This window comes from Medicago sativa, chromosome 7 (genome assembly GCF_051527215.1).
Source record: "Medicago sativa cultivar Bolivia chromosome 7, Bolivia_mono, whole genome shotgun sequence".
NCBI classification, from domain to species: domain Eukaryota; kingdom Viridiplantae; phylum Streptophyta; class Magnoliopsida; order Fabales; family Fabaceae; genus Medicago; species Medicago sativa.
Genome location: NC_140755.1, coordinates 103,144,690 through 103,163,511, shown reverse-complemented (window position 1 = coordinate 103,163,511; position 18,822 = coordinate 103,144,690). Strand labels below are relative to the sequence as shown.

Sequence of the window (18,822 nt, the reverse complement as noted above, 5' to 3'; positions counted from 1 at the left end):
AAATATTTGGGCACATAAATATAATGAAAGAATTAAAAAAATTAGTCATATTAAGTTTTTCTTATCTATGTGTGTTTAATTCATTTTTATTTGTGTTTATGACCAACTAAAACTTTCTCTTAAAAAATAGTAGTATAAATGTCTCCAATTTATCTTAGTTGGTAGCGACATTGCAAAATACTCTCTCGTTTCAATATAATTGTCTCTTTAGCATTTTTGTTTGTCTCAAAACAATTGTCACTTTAGAATATCAATCTAACATTTATACCAAACCAGCATTTCTCAAAACAAATAGTTTATCTCTTTTTATTTTTTTCATTATTATACTCTTATTTATTGAATTATATCTAACTTGATTATTCAACTAACTACAATTAATAAGAGTATTTTAGTAAATGACACTAATTTTACTATTAAAATTAGGGTCATGATAACCGGTGCCCCGGGACACGGGTTAAGAAGTTAAATATAGTAATATTTGCATTAAATGCTTAGATAATGACCTAAAAGAGTAATATTCCAATTAAAAGTTGTGCAATCAATGCATTAAATACTTAAAATTATCCTTTTTTTAATTAAAATTTCTTCTTTTGGCTTCCTTAACCGGTGTCCTACCTATATAAAAAAGACAAATATTACACGGAAGTTAGAAAAATCTTTTAAACAATAATTATACTTTAAAAGTTACAACCTATTCTACTCCCTCCGATTTAAACTGAGTGTCGTTTTAGCAGAAAAAATGTTTTAAAATGAATGTTTCTTTCAATTTCTAATGCAATAATAACTTTTTCTTTTCAATTGTACCCTTCAATTAATATTATATACACTACTTTCAAAGTGTTATTTTTTCTTTAATGAAAAACAAACCAATAGTTGATTAGAATAATTTAGTAAAATAACATCTATCTTTCTTTTAATTAATACATTTTTTAATATATGAGTAAAAACTTTAAACGACGTTTATTTTAAAACAGATGTAAGTAATAAATAAAGACTATTTTTTTCAAATTATCTTATGATAGAGAAATTGCTATCCATCAAGATCAAGAAGTCTCGTTAAATGTTATATTTTAAAATCTTTTTATTAAAGTAACTTTGACATTAAATATTTTCACACCCACAAAAACATTAATTGAATTTTTAGAAATATAAAAGTGTATAAATGTCGGTCATTAAAGAAATAAATGTGCCTCGAAAGTCACAATCTGTTTCTCACATATGAGACTAAAAAATTCTCCAACTTTTTGCTTCCCCTCGCCTTTAAATAAGTCGTTTAAAACTTGAGTTGTGTTATTTGAACAATTATTTTAATGACAATTTTTGGGACACCCATAAATTTACAAAGAAAAATATATACTGACACAAAAATCAAAGCAATAGAGAGAGAGAGAAAGTAAAAAAAGAATGTGAGTATGAAAGAGAAAATTGTCACAAAAATTTTCAAAAAATGGTTGTACAAATATCATTTCTCTTTAAACTTATGTACGATGTTAAAAAAAATTAATTGTGTTAATTTTAATGGTAAAATTAGTATTATTTACTAAAATACTTTTATTAATTATAGTTAGTTAAAATTTGTTTTTATTTATAAGAAAATGTCACAGCTTTTAAGGTATAATTATTGCTTAAGAGACTTTTCTGCCCCTAATTTAATATTTGTCTTTTCAATGTTAATGGATGTATTTAATGTTTCGCAACTTTTTATAGGTGTATAATCAATGCATCGGAAATCGAAATCTTTGACTTTTTTATACTATAATTTCTTCTTTTGGAATCCTTAAAGAGTGTCCGGGGGCACTCGTTAACAAGACCCTTAAAATTAACACAATTAATCATTTACTTGAAAATCGTGAACAAATCTTAAATAACTACTTCTTTCGGTCCTTATTATAAGAAGAAAGACAAAAAAATCATGAAAACCAATACAATCAGTAATTGTTACTCCCTCCGGTTTTATTTACAAGATAAAGTTGACTTTTTTGATACATTGAATAATGTATGTATCTAGTCAAGAATCTAAACCAAATACATAAATTATTTAATGTATCTAAAAAGTAAACTGTTTCTTGCAGATAGGACCGGAGGGAGTAACAATTAATGATTGTATTGGTTTTCATGATTTTTTTGTCTTTCTTCTTATAATAAGGACCGAAAGGAGTAGTTATTTAAGATTTGTTCACGATTTTTAAGAAAATGATTAATTTTGTTAATTTTAAGAGTCTTGTTAACGAGTGCCCCCGGGGCACTCTTTAAGGATTCCAAAAGAAGAAATTATATTATAAAAAAGTCAAAGATTTTAATTTCCGATGCATTAATTATACATATTTTTATGATAAGTTATAATTTAATGCCTTAACTAGTGCCCGTTAACGTTTCCCAATAGCAAAAGCTTCTCACCAAACAAAAAGCATCATTACATTTATCAAACGAGAGAATTTTGTTGCGTGAATTTGAAGATGACTTTGTTTGAAAACTAGCATGAGTTAACTCACGCAGTTGTAAAACCAACTGTGTGACTTAACTCACGCCGTAAGTTAAGTGACGCAGATTTAACATTAACACGAGTTAATTCACGGTGGAGTATTTTTGGAATTTCAGTTGGGAAAGGGGAAAAACAGCTAGGTAAAGAGCAGAATTCATTCTTAATTGATTGACACTGCATTGGCGGAGCCACGTGGGGACAGGGGATGGCCATGGCCCCGCCATTATTTTGGAAATTGCCAAAATATCCTTGGGTTAATATGAAATTTACAACCATGCCACCGTCACTTTTTCCTGAAACACTCTTCTCTCTTCTATCTGGTCTGGCGCGAGTTCGACCTTCTTCTCTCTGAACTAATCCGGCACGGCGGCGCCCTCCATCTCTCCGTCGAAGCTCACCATACACTTACTCATCTTCTCTCTGTATCCATTTCTCTCCTTTCGTCACGGTTGCACAACCACAAACCCTAATTGTAAGTTATTTTTCAATCTCCTCATTTGATTTTCCTTTTTCGTTTCGATTTTAGAATCCTGAATCCATTTGCTGGTTTGTTGTTGTTGTTGATGATGATGTTTCTCTTATTGTTATTGCCCGGTAATAATTTGATTTTTGATTTGGTTTCACATTCAATTTCCAAATGACCCTAATAAACCCTTTTGCAAATTACCCAGACATGTTACTGTTCAGTTGGTCTTATTTCTGTGTTAGTTTGGATTTTTCATAAGGGTGAGACATGTAATGCATCATCATCCAGCCTTGATTTTGAGAATGGGAAATAAACTGTCTGCTAAGCTACACTGTTATACTGTTACAGAGTTACAGTTATACTGTTATTTGATTTTGGAAACAGGTTAAAATTGATTTTCGGAAATATTAACTTGAGTTTTCCCATATAATATTAACTTAGGGATGCTATCTTTTTTTCTCAAGTGTTTTTCTTTTGGTATGATTTTTGTTGCATCGTATGACAATGACTTTTGAGAGGAGGATGTAATCAATAATCCTAAATAGTAGACCCAAAAGCCCATAATCGATTCTAGTGGCTACAACGCTGGAAGTAGGGGTGTGCATATCCTTGAACTGAACCAAACTGAAACCAAATTTATGGTTTGGTTCGGTTCATAAACCTTTTTTGAAAATCCAGTTCAGTTTGGTTCATAACCAGTTATGAACCGGTTTTCTACATACGAATAGGTATTTTTTTTTAGGGTCATGTTAACTTGCGCCCTTAGGGCACAAGTTAAAGAGCTTAAAATGGAAATTCAAAATAACTTTTATAATTAAAAGACAACTTTTTAAACTTTTAATGCATTGAATGCACAATTTTCAAGAATTTTTTTTCTACATTTAGCTTTTTAACTTATGCCCCAATGGCATAAGTTAACATTTCCCTTTTTTTTCCGACTGAATCGCGTGTTTCTTTGCAATTCAACTTCACGCTCAACATAACTATTTCTCTCCCTCTGCCACCGCCGCTTCTCTTCATCTGTTGCTGTCACCGTCGCTTCTCTCTACTCCTCCACCGTCACTTCTCTTCCTCTTTTGCTGTCACCGCTTCTCTACACAACAAAAGCCAGATTGTTGTCAAAAACAAAAGCCAGATCTAGACTTTCTGTCACCGTCGATTGTCGTCTTCGTTGTTGTGATCATTGTCACCGTCGATTGCCGTCGCCGTTGTTGTGTTCTACGACATACGTTTCAGAAAGAAATTGAGAAAGCCTGGAAGCGTTAAGCGTTTTTGGTTCCAAACACCTCCCTATAGACTCTTCTTCAATCACCAACCTCTTTCTCTCTCTCTTGCTGCTTCTCTTTCCGATTCGATCCTCTCTCTCTCTCTCTCTCTCTCTCTCTCTCTCTTCCCAATCGCGCTTCCATTTCGTAAGCCTCTCACTCAGTGATGATTTTTTTTTTTTAATTTTGGAGTTTAAATTTTAGATTAGACCTTTACATTATATAATTTGATAGCTGCTTTAACACTGAGTGCATGAGTTTTATTCTTGATTAAGGATGTGTTGGTTTTAATTATTTAGTTGATATCTAGAGTTATGCAATAAAGTTGTAGTTTGGTTAAAATACATTTTTTTTTGTCTCTTATCTTATTTTTTAGTTTAGGTTTGGTATGTAACTTTTAAAATTTTTAATTGGGTCACTTATATTTATTACCAAGAAAATGGGAGCACCGAAGAAAAGCGCTGCTAGGGTTTCAGAGGACCACGATGAGCTTGTTCGTGTTCCGTTACAGGCGATTCTGTTGGCTGATAGTTTTACTACCAAGTTTAGACCTATCACTCTTGAACGCCCCAAGGTAATTTCTATTTTTTTGTTGATTCTTGCAATGTTCATTCATAAACATGAATTTGTTATTTTTTGTTTGAATTGTTGAATTTTGATGCGTTTATTCATTATTTTTGGTTGAATTTATGAATTCATTGTTTTTGGTTTGAGTTTTTGAAATGTGATATATATATATATATATATATATATATATATATATATATATATATATATCGGACCCTGCATATGCGGGAGCTCTAGTGCACCGGGTTGCCCTTTTTTTTATATATCTATGAAGCACTGACACTAGACATTGACATTGATATGACACTGGCACGACACCGATAATAATTTGAAAAGAAAATCACGTAATTCATTGTAATCATACGTTTCGGTGATCAAAAGTGTAGGTGCTACAGAGTTTGTGATATAATTATGTATTTGTTAATTTAAGGTGCTATTGCCATTGGTGATTGTTGCGATGATAAATTTCACATTGGTTAATTTGAACATTTGTGTGGTAAGACTAGATGGGATAGGATTAGAAATGACAATATTAGAGAGAGTTGGAGTACCAACTATAGTAGAAAAGGTGGTTGAAAATAGGCATAGGTGGTTTGGGCATGTAGAGATGTAGCTAGGAGAGTAGATCAGATGGAGGATACCGAGAAAAATTATAAGAGAACCTATTAGGAGAGATTTAGAAATTAATAAGTTGGACTGAAATATGGTTTATGATAGAACATTATGGCGTAATTTGATCCATGTAGCCGATCCCGCTTAGTCGGAAAAGCCTTCTTTGTTGTTGTTGTTAGTTTCAACATTCATATTCATATATAAGAACAATTTCAACATTCATATATAAGAACATGGATTTACTTATTTGAGCTTATGTAATGACATAAATTTTGTGAGGCTGTATGGAAGAACTTATGGAAATAACTGATGACATGTTTACAAGCTATTTTCAGCTTATTTTCATCAGTTCACCATGATAGCTTATGAAAACAGTTTATAGCTTATATAAAAACAATTTAACTTAATTTACTTTTGATATAGAAATAGGTTATACATAAGCGGTTATCATGATAAGCGCTTATGCTATAAGCTGCAAATAAGCTGTTTATCTAAACTAGGCCGTATTTGTTTGTTAATTTAAGGTGCTTTTGCCATTGGTGAATGCTTCGATTATAAATTACTCATTAACATTATTTTTATTTGAATTTTGATATATTTATTTGTTTCTTGATTTAAGGTGCTTTTACCATTGGCGAATGTTCCAATGATAAATTACACATTGACATGGCTTGAATCAGCTGGTGTAGAAGAGGTTTTTGTTTTCTGCTGTGCTCATGCGAAGCAGGTGATTAACTATTTGGAGAAATCTGAGTGGTTTAATCAACCTAATTTTACTGTAACAACTATTGAGTCTCAAAATTGTGTCAGTGCTGGAGATGCACTGCGTATTATATACGAGCGCAACGTGGTATGTATTTTCTTCATTTCGTTCTTCAATTTCAACTTATGTCTGAAAATTTCTAGCTATTGTAAATATGCTACAGTGGTATTCACATGTATTTTAAGACTTAAAAAGTTGATATTATAATTTGAAGTCTGTATTGAACAATGGTTGTTGTGTTCTTGGTTAGAATTGGTTTTCAGTTAAGAAACCTGGATACATAGTATGATATGGGTACAATATGGCACTGATTTAAGGATTAAAGAGAAAATTTTGAAAATCAAGGAATGGCTAAGATATGCTAACAAAAGACATTTGCATTACTTATTTGTTGCTCATTAATACTTTAATATTTTAATAGTTAATATACGATGATCACAAGTAATTGTGATCATCCAACAATAGGCTTAGTGACATATGTTTTTCACATCTATATCAGAATATATTATTTCTACTATGAATGTGTTGGCTCCGCTGGGTAAAAAATCAGATTTTAGAGAGAAAGAATCAAAGAAACACATGCAGGGATTTTTCTGCAAGGGAGAATTTCCCTTTTCCAACAGAATACAGTTTTTATTATGATCAATCAAAATGAATGGATCCCAAACATGGGGGTAACAGTATTTGTAATCTCCCTTGCTGCTACTAACTACTAATTTCCAGCCTTTCCCTCTCTAACTACTAACTGCTGCATAAACTTAGTGGTCCCTATTCCTTCTAGAGAATTTTGGAATCTCTTGGCTCCTAACAGAATGTGTCACAAAAAGCATACAATTTTGTGTCTTTATTTAGTATTTAGTAAGAAGTATTAAAGATGTATCTTATCTGGATGGCAATAATGTCTTTAGTTGATAATATGTTTCGAAGATGTACCTGAGCAGTATTGAGGGGAATATTTTTAGTAAGAATAAAAAAATTTGGATACTTTCTGGGTACATATTGTAGGTACATATCGGACCCATATCGGTATTAAATGCATGTTAGGAAACAATACTTTCATTTTTGGAGTATTTGGGCTTCCAAGCTTTTTAAGATGAGGTGTCTTCTTACATGTAAAGAACCCTAGCTACCTCCTAGTCTAGATAAGGTTATGGCTTTCTTAGAATTGAGGTCTCTTTTTTTTGTTTTTGTAATAAACAGATTTTGGTCTTGTAAAAGATAATAAGTCATTCTCACCTCTTGTTGTTTGTTTCATTAGTAGTAGCAGCATAGCTGTATGATGAGAATTTATGTATGCTCTGTTCTATTGGTTCTTTAAAGGAACAAGGAAGCAATCAGAACCTTACATGTGTCATAGTAATTTGTTTTTATAATTTGGTGCATTATTTAAAATAGTTAATACAGTTTACACGTCATGCTGTTGTTGTTTGTGACTGTCTGAGTAGTGATTATTAATGTAGTTTCTTTTCACGCTTTTACTAATTTAGTTTTGTGTAGTAACACTATTGGATTATTTTCTATTTTGAAGATACAAGGAGACTTTGTCCTTATCAGTGGAGATACTGTAAGCAACATGTCGCTTACTCAGGCACTTTTAGAACATAAAGAAAGGAAGAAGAAAGATAGTAATGCTGTAATGACCATGGTTATTAAACGGTCAAAAACTCATCCAGCTATCCATCAGTCTCGACTTGGTACCGATGAAATTTTCATGGCTATTGATCCTAATACCAAGCAACTTTTGTATTACGAGGATAAAGCAGACTTCTCAAAAGGCACTCTACATCTTGAAAATTCATTGCTTGCTGATAATCCTTCCCTCTCTCTGCACCATGACAAGCAGGTTGAGCCCCTTTTTTCCTATCTTTCTGCTTTGCTTTCAGGTTAACTTCACGCTAAAGAGTAATTGGTTTGCGGCTACGTACTCGTAAACGAATTATTATCGGACAAAATGCATGTATTTATTTATTTTTAGATATTCATGACCACGAAAAAAAATGCAGTTTAGTTCAGGCTCAGTTAACAATACCTGTGATGTTTTCTCCTAAAAAAAAATACCTGTGACGTTTATTGTCATTTCAACCTCATGATTGGGCTATGCTAGGAAATGATTGTTTGATTCCCAAATGAATCGATGATTTATTACTATTTGAAGTTTATTGTCAGTTGATTGCAGAGCTAGTTACTGTTATTATTAATGCTACTTTGTTTGGTCATATCTCTCTCCTGAGAAGCTATGAAACTTTCTGAGGTCATTAAGTGAATGATTTCTTTTCTGCAGGATTGTTACATTGACATCTGCTCGCCGGAAGTCCTTAGCCTATTTACAGACAATTTTGACTACCAACATCTTCGGCGTCATTTTGTCAAGGGACTGCTTCTTGATGATGTAATTTCTCTTCCACATGTTGAACTGTCATGAATTATTGTTTCAGAAGTTCTTAAGTCCTTTTGAATCAGCTTATCCTTTTTAATAGATGGAAAAAGCTTATCCTTTTGAATCATTTTTTTTTTTTTTTGCGTGAAAAAAGATCTACTTGTTTATCTCTTACAGGCAGACCTACATTTCGTCTGAGGTGCCCTGTTTGTTGAGAACATTTAAAAAATTGAATGCTCTTTCGTATTGATAAACTGTACATCAGTACTGAAACACTTCAACAGTTTATGGACTTGCATTGGACATTTAGACTTAGAAAATATATTTTGTTTTTTGCACATGTCCTAAAGCTCATCATTTATGTTTCCAATATATTCTTTTGTGGCAGTTATTCTTGATTTTAGCATTCTGTATGCACCTCATCAACATTACCTTATATTTCTTTCAGATAATGGGATACAAAATTTTTGTTCATGAAATCCGCGCAGATTATGCTGCAAGGATTGATAATTTCCGAAGTTATGACACTGTCAGCAAGGATATAATTCATAGATGGACATATCCACTGGTACCAGATGTTATGAATTTTGGCAACACAGCTACTAAGCTTGAAAGACAAGGAATATACCGTGGCTCAGGTATGGATGAAAGTTTTGGTGTTGATTGGGTGTGTTGGTGAAAAGTTTGTAACATTAAATGATAAAATGGCAAGCTTATATTGGCTCTAGTTTCCAGTTATATGTTTGCCTGTTTGCTTAATTCATGCTGTTCATTATATATAAACTTCATTTTTTTGAATGATTTAGTCAGCAAGTAATTATTGTATTATTTCATAATGAAAGTAATTATCGTATCACCCTTGTAGATTGCTGGGTCAAAACTAATTTTACCTATTGTGTTGTTTCCATTAATTGAATGTATGAAGTTTTGACAAATTCTTTTCTCCCCTATCAGATATTTCGCAAGCACAATCAGCTGTTGTTGGCCCATTCTCTGTTATAGGATCTGGCACCAAAATTGGCAAGAACACGAAGATTTTAAATTCCGTCGTCGGAGTAGGATGCAAAATCGGGTCAAATGTACACATAGAGGGATGCTATATATGGGACAATGTCACCATAGAAGATGGCTGTGAACTTAGGCATGCCATTGTATGTGAGGGGGTGATTATGAAATCAGGATCTGCTCTGGAACCTGGTGTTGTGCTGTCTTTTAAGGTTTGATACAATTTTAGTACCCATACTTCCATCCTTCATGTTTCTCATATGTTTGGACTGCTTTGAAATTTTTCACACTTCACCACAATATTCAGGTGGTCACTAAATCTAAGTATTTAAACTATATGCTTTAGTTGATGCTTGAGAATAATTGAAGCCTTTAATTTGTGTTTAGTATTTTAGTATTATTATAATATATTAACCATTAGTAGTGGTCATAATTTTCTTTCTTATGCTGCTGTACATATAACAATCTAGTGATTTATCTCATGTTTGATGATCCTAAGTGTATGTAAGATGTTTGTGAAATTCTCTGTGCTTGTTTATTTCTGTTTTTTTTTCTCATTAGATGGGAATATAGATACTTTTTTCCAGTTATTCTTCGTAAGATGGAAATATAGGGACTTGTTGTCTTTCATGTTTCCAGGTTGTAGTTGGGCAGGAGTTTGTTGTTCCTCCTTATTCACAAGTATCTCTACTACAGCAGCCGGTTGAGGAAGATAGCGACGAAGAGCTCGAATATGCTGATAGTACTAGTGGTATTGCCGAATTTTCATAAAGCTTTTAACTGTGCCCTATTATTATTGAATTACATTATTAGCAATTGGAAACGAGATATTGCTGCTAGCATATGAAATATTGCCTGGCTGATAGTGAGGAAAATTTTCTTTCCTTAGAACTGAATGAATTGGTGGTATTTAATTCTTCAAATATGTATTTTGAGCTTGATTAGATGTTTTGGTTTTAAAGAAGACTTGATTTGTTTAATTCTAATAATATAAAAAGAGATACCGAGGTGCATACACTGAATCTTTTATAAATATTTTGGATTGGAATAAATTTCTTTAATGCTTGTGTGAGAACCCTGAGTTCCTGTACATGTGTTGGCCCAATTACTGGGCCCAAACCACACAAGTACAGCTTCTAGAAGCCTGTAGAAGCTGTGGGAGGGAACACAAACAGTTAGAATAATTATTGGAATCAAGGGAGAATTTCAGTTATTAAACAGAGGGAATCCTAGACGGTGAAGCAGTCAGAAAGTTTGCTGAGAGTTGTTTAGGAGAGAAGTTCTCTCTGATCTAGGAGCTTAACTCTGGTAGGAGTTCTCTGAACTCTGGTTTATCCTCTCAGTTTTCTGTTTTCATCTTTGTAAGAGCTTTGAGCTCATCATTTTCCAGTTAAATAATACAGAGTTACCTTCAAATTTATGGGTTCTATCAGCTTGCCTAAAGATTTTTTTCTTGCAAAGAATTGGATTATTGCATTAGTAAAAGTTCTGAAAAACAATTGCATTTAAGTGTTTTGGTCAAACTGTTGTTGAATGAGATGTAATTGTTTAGCTAATTCTGGCTAGTCAGTATGTTTTTGAAAGTGCAATAGTCACTATTGAAACATTTTCTAACTTTGTTGGCTTGAGTACATGGGTCAACCTCTCTTGTATGGTTTTCAAAATCCAATTTAGAGAGGCTGTATAGATTCGAGTCCTTTTGAATGAACAGTCTCACACAATTTTTCTTAGTCTTCCTCTTTCTCTAGTTTTTCTGTGGAAAAAGTGTTCAGATCCTCGATAAGTGCATAAACATTTAAAAAATATTTATCATTTAAAAAAAGAATGGGAATTGGAGGACATATATACCATGTATTTTGTTATTATAAACCATTTTCATTTATCAAGTTTGATATTTTTGTCTTTTCATCATTTAATTTATAAAAATATATTTTAAATTTAATAAAGTTGAGGTCCTTAACTGTAACTGGTATTTGATAAAAATTTAGGTCCTAAAAAAATACATTACTTGATTTTCATGCTATCCTCCATTGAGTTGCAAGTAAATTTATTTTCTTTATACTATGTGTGGATGTGGATATGTTTTTTGTATGTAGATAGGTTAAATGCATATATATAGCTTTCAGTTACCATTTTCATTTATGCAGCCATCACCAGCACAGTGGATAAGTCAGATGGAGAAACTGCTTCTGAATTATTGGATGGACATTTTAACCCTGCTTCAGAGGTTTGTTCCGGAAAACTTCTTAATTTATGTTGTTGACCATTGTTTAGCTTTACTGCTGTCATTTTGTTTCTGTTGATATTTAATATAATTGTTACTGCCAAATAACATTTTAGAGATGTAAGTTTTCTGGTTCCGTCAACCAAATTGTAGAATTTAATTTACATTTAACATTGGATAAATGTTGTCTGTTCAAATGCAATTTTTTTTTTTTTTATTGAAATCGATTTGGTTGAGTTGTCCAGCCTGAAGATACTAAGTAACTGTTTGTGTTAAAACTGTGTTCTATTCGGTCATTGTTTTCTTCATTGATGTGAGAGGGAGATGGGCTAGTTTATGACTGTTGCACTTAAACTAACAGATCTACACAGGATAGGAGTACCTCTAGCTTTAATTTCACCCTGTGCTTGTTGTAATTCAACTCTTTGTTGATTTTGTCATGTGATCCCTGTTTTTTTTTTTCTTTCATCATGAGTATATAGATTGAAGTTTTTTTTTTATTTGGTGGTGGCCGTGGTTTGAACCCTGGACCTTTGCATATATTATGCATTGTCCCTACCAACCGAGCTAAGCTCACAAGGACATATAGATTGAAGTTTGAAGCTGATATATGAGAGATGTCTTTCTTCTGAGCACCGACAAACTTATTCGCAATATATTATCTTATCTGATTTTTCAAGTATCGTTGGTAGTGTATAAACAATATATCTGGAGATTGCATAACTCCAACCTAGTAATTTGCTGATACTTTGTGTTTCTTAGTGAACAATTCATCCGGACCATGCAAATGATTGTAGTGGATACATGCTGTGATAGAGATGTTCTGTTTAGTTACACTAAGATTTGATTGATAGAATTTTCATTTTAAAGGGAATTCACTGTTTCTTATTTTACTTTCTTTTTTTAATCAGCTAGGTTTTGGTGGGGCTGGTTATGTTTGGCCAAAATGTGAAGGAGGCCATGAGGAAGAGTGGAGGCATTCAGTGGCACCTATTACTGAAGATAAAATTTTGGAGGCAATGAAAGCTATGGAAGATGAACTGGAGTTAATTCATGATGGAAGTATTCTTCCACCTTCTGGGGAGCTGTTACCTAATCCTAATGATTCAGATGACGATGATAATGATGATTTAAGAGATGACTTTGACAAAGAGGTGAGTTTTTTGACATATAAACTTACATCGGTTGCATTTTGTGGATATTCAGTTTTTAATATTCTGTCATTTGCAGGTTGAAGCAACTTTTCTGAGGGCTGTGCTTGAAAACATACAAGAAAACCATTTGACTTTAGAAGTCAATTCTTTGAAGTATGTAATACACTTATGTCTATTATTTGAAATTGAGTCTATTATTTTGATTTTCATGCATCAAAATATGTGTGTTCGATATATATCTGGCATCCCTCTGTATTTTGGATGTTAAACATATTTTTGAATGTGTTAAACCTTTAAAAGTAAGTTGTTTTCATATTTCTCATGCATGCATCATATACTTGGTATAAAATACTTGAGTTTCCTTCAGTTTTCATGTCCGAACTAATAATAACATGATAAAGCTGGCAGTGCAAGCAGCTAACAGACTTATAATAACTGTCAAAGTTGACAGTTATTCTACTAACCGACTCAACGGAGTTAGGATATCCTATAGATACATATTAACTTTCTTAAAATAGACTAGATACAAACAACAGAACTATGGTACATAACATTGCAGAAACCTCCCTTCAAAAAAAGAAACAGAACAGAAACCTAGTGCACAATAACTGTAACACAGGCACTAGTCAAAACTTACTACATACAGTCACACATTACTCTAGTCATAGACCATCCAACCTCAACTGACCCTATCTAAATATATTAAAGAACCAGTGTTCAATTTTGTCTAGAAGCTATGCCATCTTCATGGATGATGGAGTGTGTTCATAACTATTATTTTTCTGGAACTGCAATTCTTTGACTCCGGTGTTCTCGTCATATGTGTTGATTGTTTTTATTTAATGACACTTTGAATCTGCATTCACTAGGAACTAATTTGTAGAAACATTGTTTTTATTTGTGTTAGGTTGTCATACAACAAGATAGCTGCTGATTGTGCTGGAGCTTTATTTTATGCAATGATGAAGTATGCTGTAGACTTGCCCCATAGTTCAGCTGGTGAGCTTTCATCCATATTCCTGTTGTTAGAGTCTTTTTAATCTTTCCCGTTTATTTTTTATCAGGCATAGAATATGGTTGGAAAACTTGGCATCTTGGGAAAAACCTATCAGATATATTTAGTAACAAATTATGCAGAATGTTCAGGTTACATGAATTAACTGGGAGTCTCTAGTGAGGAAAGTGTTGAATCAAATAGAAGATACTGAAATTGAAAGGGGTAGAGGGATACCTAATTAAATATAAAGAGAAACCACTATGAGAGTATAACTTCACTGTAACTACTGTATTATCTATAGTTTAGTCATTCAACTAAGTGCTGAACTGTGTGCCACTGGCATAAGTTTTTAGCTAAATCACTTACAGAATGCAAAAAGGTTCTTACATCCTACCTGTATCATATTCATTCGAGGATTGAGTGCAGAAATGCACTTCTATTCTTTTCAAGTTTTATCTCATTCTTGAGTTCTCTGAAACCACTGTAATAGCGCTTGCTCTATATGGTTTTACTGAAATTTTGGTTTATGACAAGTACATTGGTGTTAGTATCCATGGAGCTGACTCCTCCTAGTGGGGTAATGCTAAGTGGTTCATGCCCAATCTTACTTTCCAACATGTATATATGTTGGTCATATAGTTATATTTTGAACTCTCAGGGGTTTGCTTGATGATTTTATTATTGCCTTTGAGATTAATTTATATTATTGCCTGTGGGATTAATTTTTCAGATGGCTTGGTTCAGAATGTTCATGTTGTACTTACCAAGTGGAAAAAGGTTCTTGCATCCTATCTGAATGATACGGACGAGCAGGTACATCTGTTAATTCTTTCTCCTTGTTGAAGTTACTCATGTTCATTTGCGTAGTGTTCTTTAATTTGAAGAATTACCAATTGCATTATTTTTTAGTTTAATCTGGATCTTTTTTGAGATTATGCCACTCTTCTTTTATTGTGATTTCATCATCATGACATCATCCAATGTTCATTATAAGGCTTGTGAAAAAAAAAAAAACTATCTTTTGTAAATAAACTCATACGTCCAATTTTTTTGCTCCAGATCGAAGTGATTCTAAAATTTGAAGAAATGTGTTTGGAATCTGCGAAGGAGTTTGCTCCATTGTTCACAAAGGTATTCTTATCTTTTACTGGTTAGGTTATTGAGTTGTCCTTATTCAGTTGGTAGCATGTCAGAAAGGTTATCTAAGTATGAAGTTGTTGTATATCGTCTGTTACTATTAAAAATAATTTTATATATTTCATGAATTAAGCTTCTTAATGCGTGATGTTTTTATGCACCTCAGAAAGAAAAACTATAACATGGACTCAAGTTTAGACAGTGTTATATCCTCTGGGCATAGGAAAATACTTATAAGATGAATCACAACTTATGCACTACTGTTCTGTCTAAAGCCAGTGAGTTAATAATGTTGTGAAATGGATTTTAACACAATTGAAGGTCCAACAAATTTTCACGCTCGCCTAACACAATTGAAGTTCCAACAAATTTTCACGCTCGCCTACTTGCTTTGCTGACTGAAAGTAGAGTTATTTTGTTATACTGAGATCTCCCATTTTCATGCTGTCTATATACAATACTTGTAAAATGATTGGAGTCAATAGATTCATATTCTCACACTACATTGGACTCTCTTTTCCTTTGTGTTTTGACTCCTTAACTGCTTTCAGATATTGCACTACATGTATAACGAGGATATTATTGAAGAAGATGCTATTTTGAGTTGGGAAGATGAGAAGAAAGGCGCGGATGAGGCGGATAAAGTATTTGTTAACCAAGCTCAACCATTAATTCAAGTGAGTATCTTCGTCTATTTTTACACACGTACAAAACTAATATTATGTTACTTGCATCTTCTCAACTATCCCATGAGATGCATTACTTTCTTATGTAAGTCATTTATTTATTCTTGTCTGTAGTGGCTAAAAGAGGCTCCCGAAGAAGACGATGAAGACGAAGAGTAGAAATTTTTTGAGGCTAGGACATCTATATATTTGTCGAGGTGCTGTCATCTTGGGAGCTCAAGAGGGATTTTTGTGCATTAATCTAACCTTTGAATTCAAGTGTGATTCTCTTTTCACACGGTATCCGTGTTCTTTTCAGTTAGGATTCAATTTAGAGAAACACCAGTTTTGGGTCATGTATTTTATTTAATAATTGCCTTAAATGAGAAAAAAAAAAAAAAAGGCCAATAGAAATAGGCTTTATTATTAGAAGAAAAAGAAAGATTAAGGTATGATTGTTTTCCACATCTTTGATAATCCAATCCCTTTTGCCATTCAACTTTAAATGAGCCATTTTCATTAGAAGAAAAAAGAAAGATTAAGGTATGATTGTTTTCCACATCTTTGATAACCCAATCCCTTTTGCTATTCAACTTTATATGAGCCATTTTCTTGTTGCAAATCCTATATAGTGACTTGTAGCATTAGTTAAGTAGAAAATGATATATTCACATCAAAATTTTGATATCAAATACGTCGTCAAATATTGATTATTTTCCAAAGAAAAACGAGCCTAAACGAAACAACCTGATTTTTAGAGATGATTCAACTCCACTTATTGTGTATCTAGTCGACAAATTATTGGGCAACTATCTCTGTACTTCTATGTTTGGTATCATTAATGCAAAACTTGTGTAAACAGTTTTGATCGACACAATTAAAATCTTAAAACAACACTTTCTCAAATCTTTTTAGCAAGAGTTACGAGTCGGTAAAAATTGGTGTATTTGATCAATAATATGTAGTACTAAAAAGTATTTTGTTGATATATAGAAAATCTTCATTAATATCACTGGAATTAAAAGAATATTTAGCGTTTTCTAATTCTCTTCCTTAGCAATGCACATCCTAGAGTACTCGTTCGACTCTGGTCGTCCATCACCCCCTCCATCGGCTCTGCCCATGAATACAATTCGGCTTTACTTCATTTACTTTGCTTTATTTGTTGTCCATTTATGATAGAGATAGACACAAGTGGTAGTTAGATAGGTCTTTTTTTAAGTGAACTCCACTAATGAGTCATACTAGTTTTATCTCGTGTGTCTATCACTCATAAGTGATAACAAATTGAGTAAAAATGGAACAAAGCGAGACTCCATGACACCCCCTAACATACCTATATGGCAGTGTATGTTGTTAACTTTTCTTATTATAGAATATCATCCCCACGATTTGAAATTCTAGAGTCATCGTAGATATGAATAATTTTGCACACCACTTGGTTAAAAGGTGGAACATTGAAGCATTAGCCTTAATCCAATTTGATATACGCAAAACCATGCATATAAATCTAAGTAGTATGAATATTTGTCCCTTCTTTTTCAGATAAAAAATATTTGACCCTTCTTGTAAAAAAGTAATGAACATTTGGCTCTTTGTGTGCACTTCATGAGAGTAGTGTCCGTCTATAGGTTCTCAACTCCTGAGATAGTCACTTCAGATGACTCAAATCCTATGAAAGATGCTCTCTTTTTCACTTGGGAACTCCTTATAATACTATTATTAGTCTCTTCTTTTTACTTAGGAATGCGAACTTACCACACCATGAACTTTGGTTCATTTTAATTTGCGCTATTAGAGTAGTTTTTTGGTGTGACTTTTCAACTTGTGATATGGTCACTTTAGATACTCAACATTTTTCTAGACAAATATTAGTGATTAATTTGTTAACGGGGGAGATAGTTTGTTAGCAATAGAAACCGATTTCCGAACCTATGTATAATTCTTCTTTAGTATGGACTAACTGATCATTTACGTTGTTTACTTTTATGTTGAGTTCTTATACTTTCATTTCCAAAACATAATTCATCCCATTACTACAGGGATGATCCCAATCAGAAATTAAACTGGCTTTTCATTGTGAAGGCCATCTCGCATTTCATGCTTAACAAACTATGAAGTCAATGTACCAGGAAAATAATAAGGAAGTCATAGGAGAGAGACTATTAAGATTTCCACATACTTTGGTGATAGGAAATGTATTCATTGTGGTGTCACCCTGAAATGGATTCTCTCAAGTATTTTTTTTCTATCAATAGTGAAGATAAAGTTCAAAGAGCTCACAGGTACATATAAATTGTGCACCAACGAAGTCATAACGCTGTCATCAAAAATTGAATTCACACCTTTGTGGGGTCTGAGTTTGCTCCTTACCAACTAGACCAACCACAATTGGCGGGAAGATCATCTCTTTGCTCTCGCCCATACTGTACACATTCTTTCTTCATCTTACAGCTGTGTTCGGCTAGGACACCATGGCCTTTGAGAAGGGAGCCTCTTCTTTAGAAGCAGCGACGGGATAGAAACACGAACCATGCTGCATCATGGCGAATAAACTACTGTACAAAACTATTCTCACTTCTCTGCTACATCATCATTTTACTGCTACTATGGTAACGGATAAATTGACTCACCAATGAATGGTAAGTTACTGCTACAATCCAATGCATTAGGCAAATCCAGTGGCAGAGAGAGGGGGTGGCCCAACATGGGGCCATGGCCACCCTCCTCCCCTTTTGAATTTAGTTAATATATATGTATAAATATAATAAACTACTTATAAATGCAATCAACCTGTGATTAAGCCCTGAAAATCAACATAACTAAGTGTTTTTTTGTGAAAAACATAATTGGAGTTGAAAAACAACATTAAAACAAACTGTTCATTTGTTTCTGGAAGCAGAGTGAACAGATGATATCATGCAACAACTCTTGTAAGGCTTCAAGAGACCAACTTGCTAAAGCAAATAAATTGATGGTGATGTTGATTGAGGAGGTGGAAGCAAATAAGGCTCAAGCAAAGAAACTATGGTCCAACCTTTGTTTTCTACTGATCATCGCAGTTGTAAAATTGAGTTAGGGGCTTATGGGTTTACTTGACCACTATCA

At 33.1% G+C, this 18,822-nt stretch overlaps 1 protein-coding gene across 1 annotated transcript; it reads left to right on the top strand.

The window, feature by feature from the left end:
• Positions 1-3,888: 3,888 nt before the first annotated feature.
• Positions 3,889-16,213, top strand: LOC146911557 (uncharacterized). The gene is made up of 16 exons (XM_085730204.1): positions 3,889-4,360; positions 4,650-4,787; positions 6,012-6,242; positions 7,684-7,998; positions 8,437-8,544; positions 8,981-9,170; positions 9,487-9,749; positions 10,177-10,288; positions 11,685-11,764; positions 12,673-12,915; positions 12,992-13,068; positions 13,823-13,914; positions 14,643-14,725; positions 14,972-15,043; positions 15,601-15,726; positions 15,850-16,213. Exons 2-16 carry the CDS (start codon positions 4,653-4,655, stop codon positions 15,892-15,894), a joined length of 2,172 nt encoding a protein of 723 aa, XP_085586330.1. The 5' UTR covers positions 3,889-4,360; positions 4,650-4,652; the 3' UTR covers positions 15,895-16,213.
• The last annotated feature ends 2,609 nt before the right edge of the window (positions 16,214-18,822 follow it).

Coding starts and splice junctions, on each gene's coding strand:
- LOC146911557 (XM_085730204.1), top strand. CDS start 4,653: ATGGGAGCACCGAAGAAAAGCGCTGCTAGGGTTTCAGAGGACCACGAT. Junction 9,750..10,176: donor GTGTTGTGCTGTCTTTTAAG/GTTTGATACAAT, acceptor TCATGTTTCCAG/GTTGTAGTTGGGCAGGAGTT. Junction 12,916..12,991: donor GAGATGACTTTGACAAAGAG/GTGAGTTTTTTG, acceptor TGTCATTTGCAG/GTTGAAGCAACTTTTCTGAG.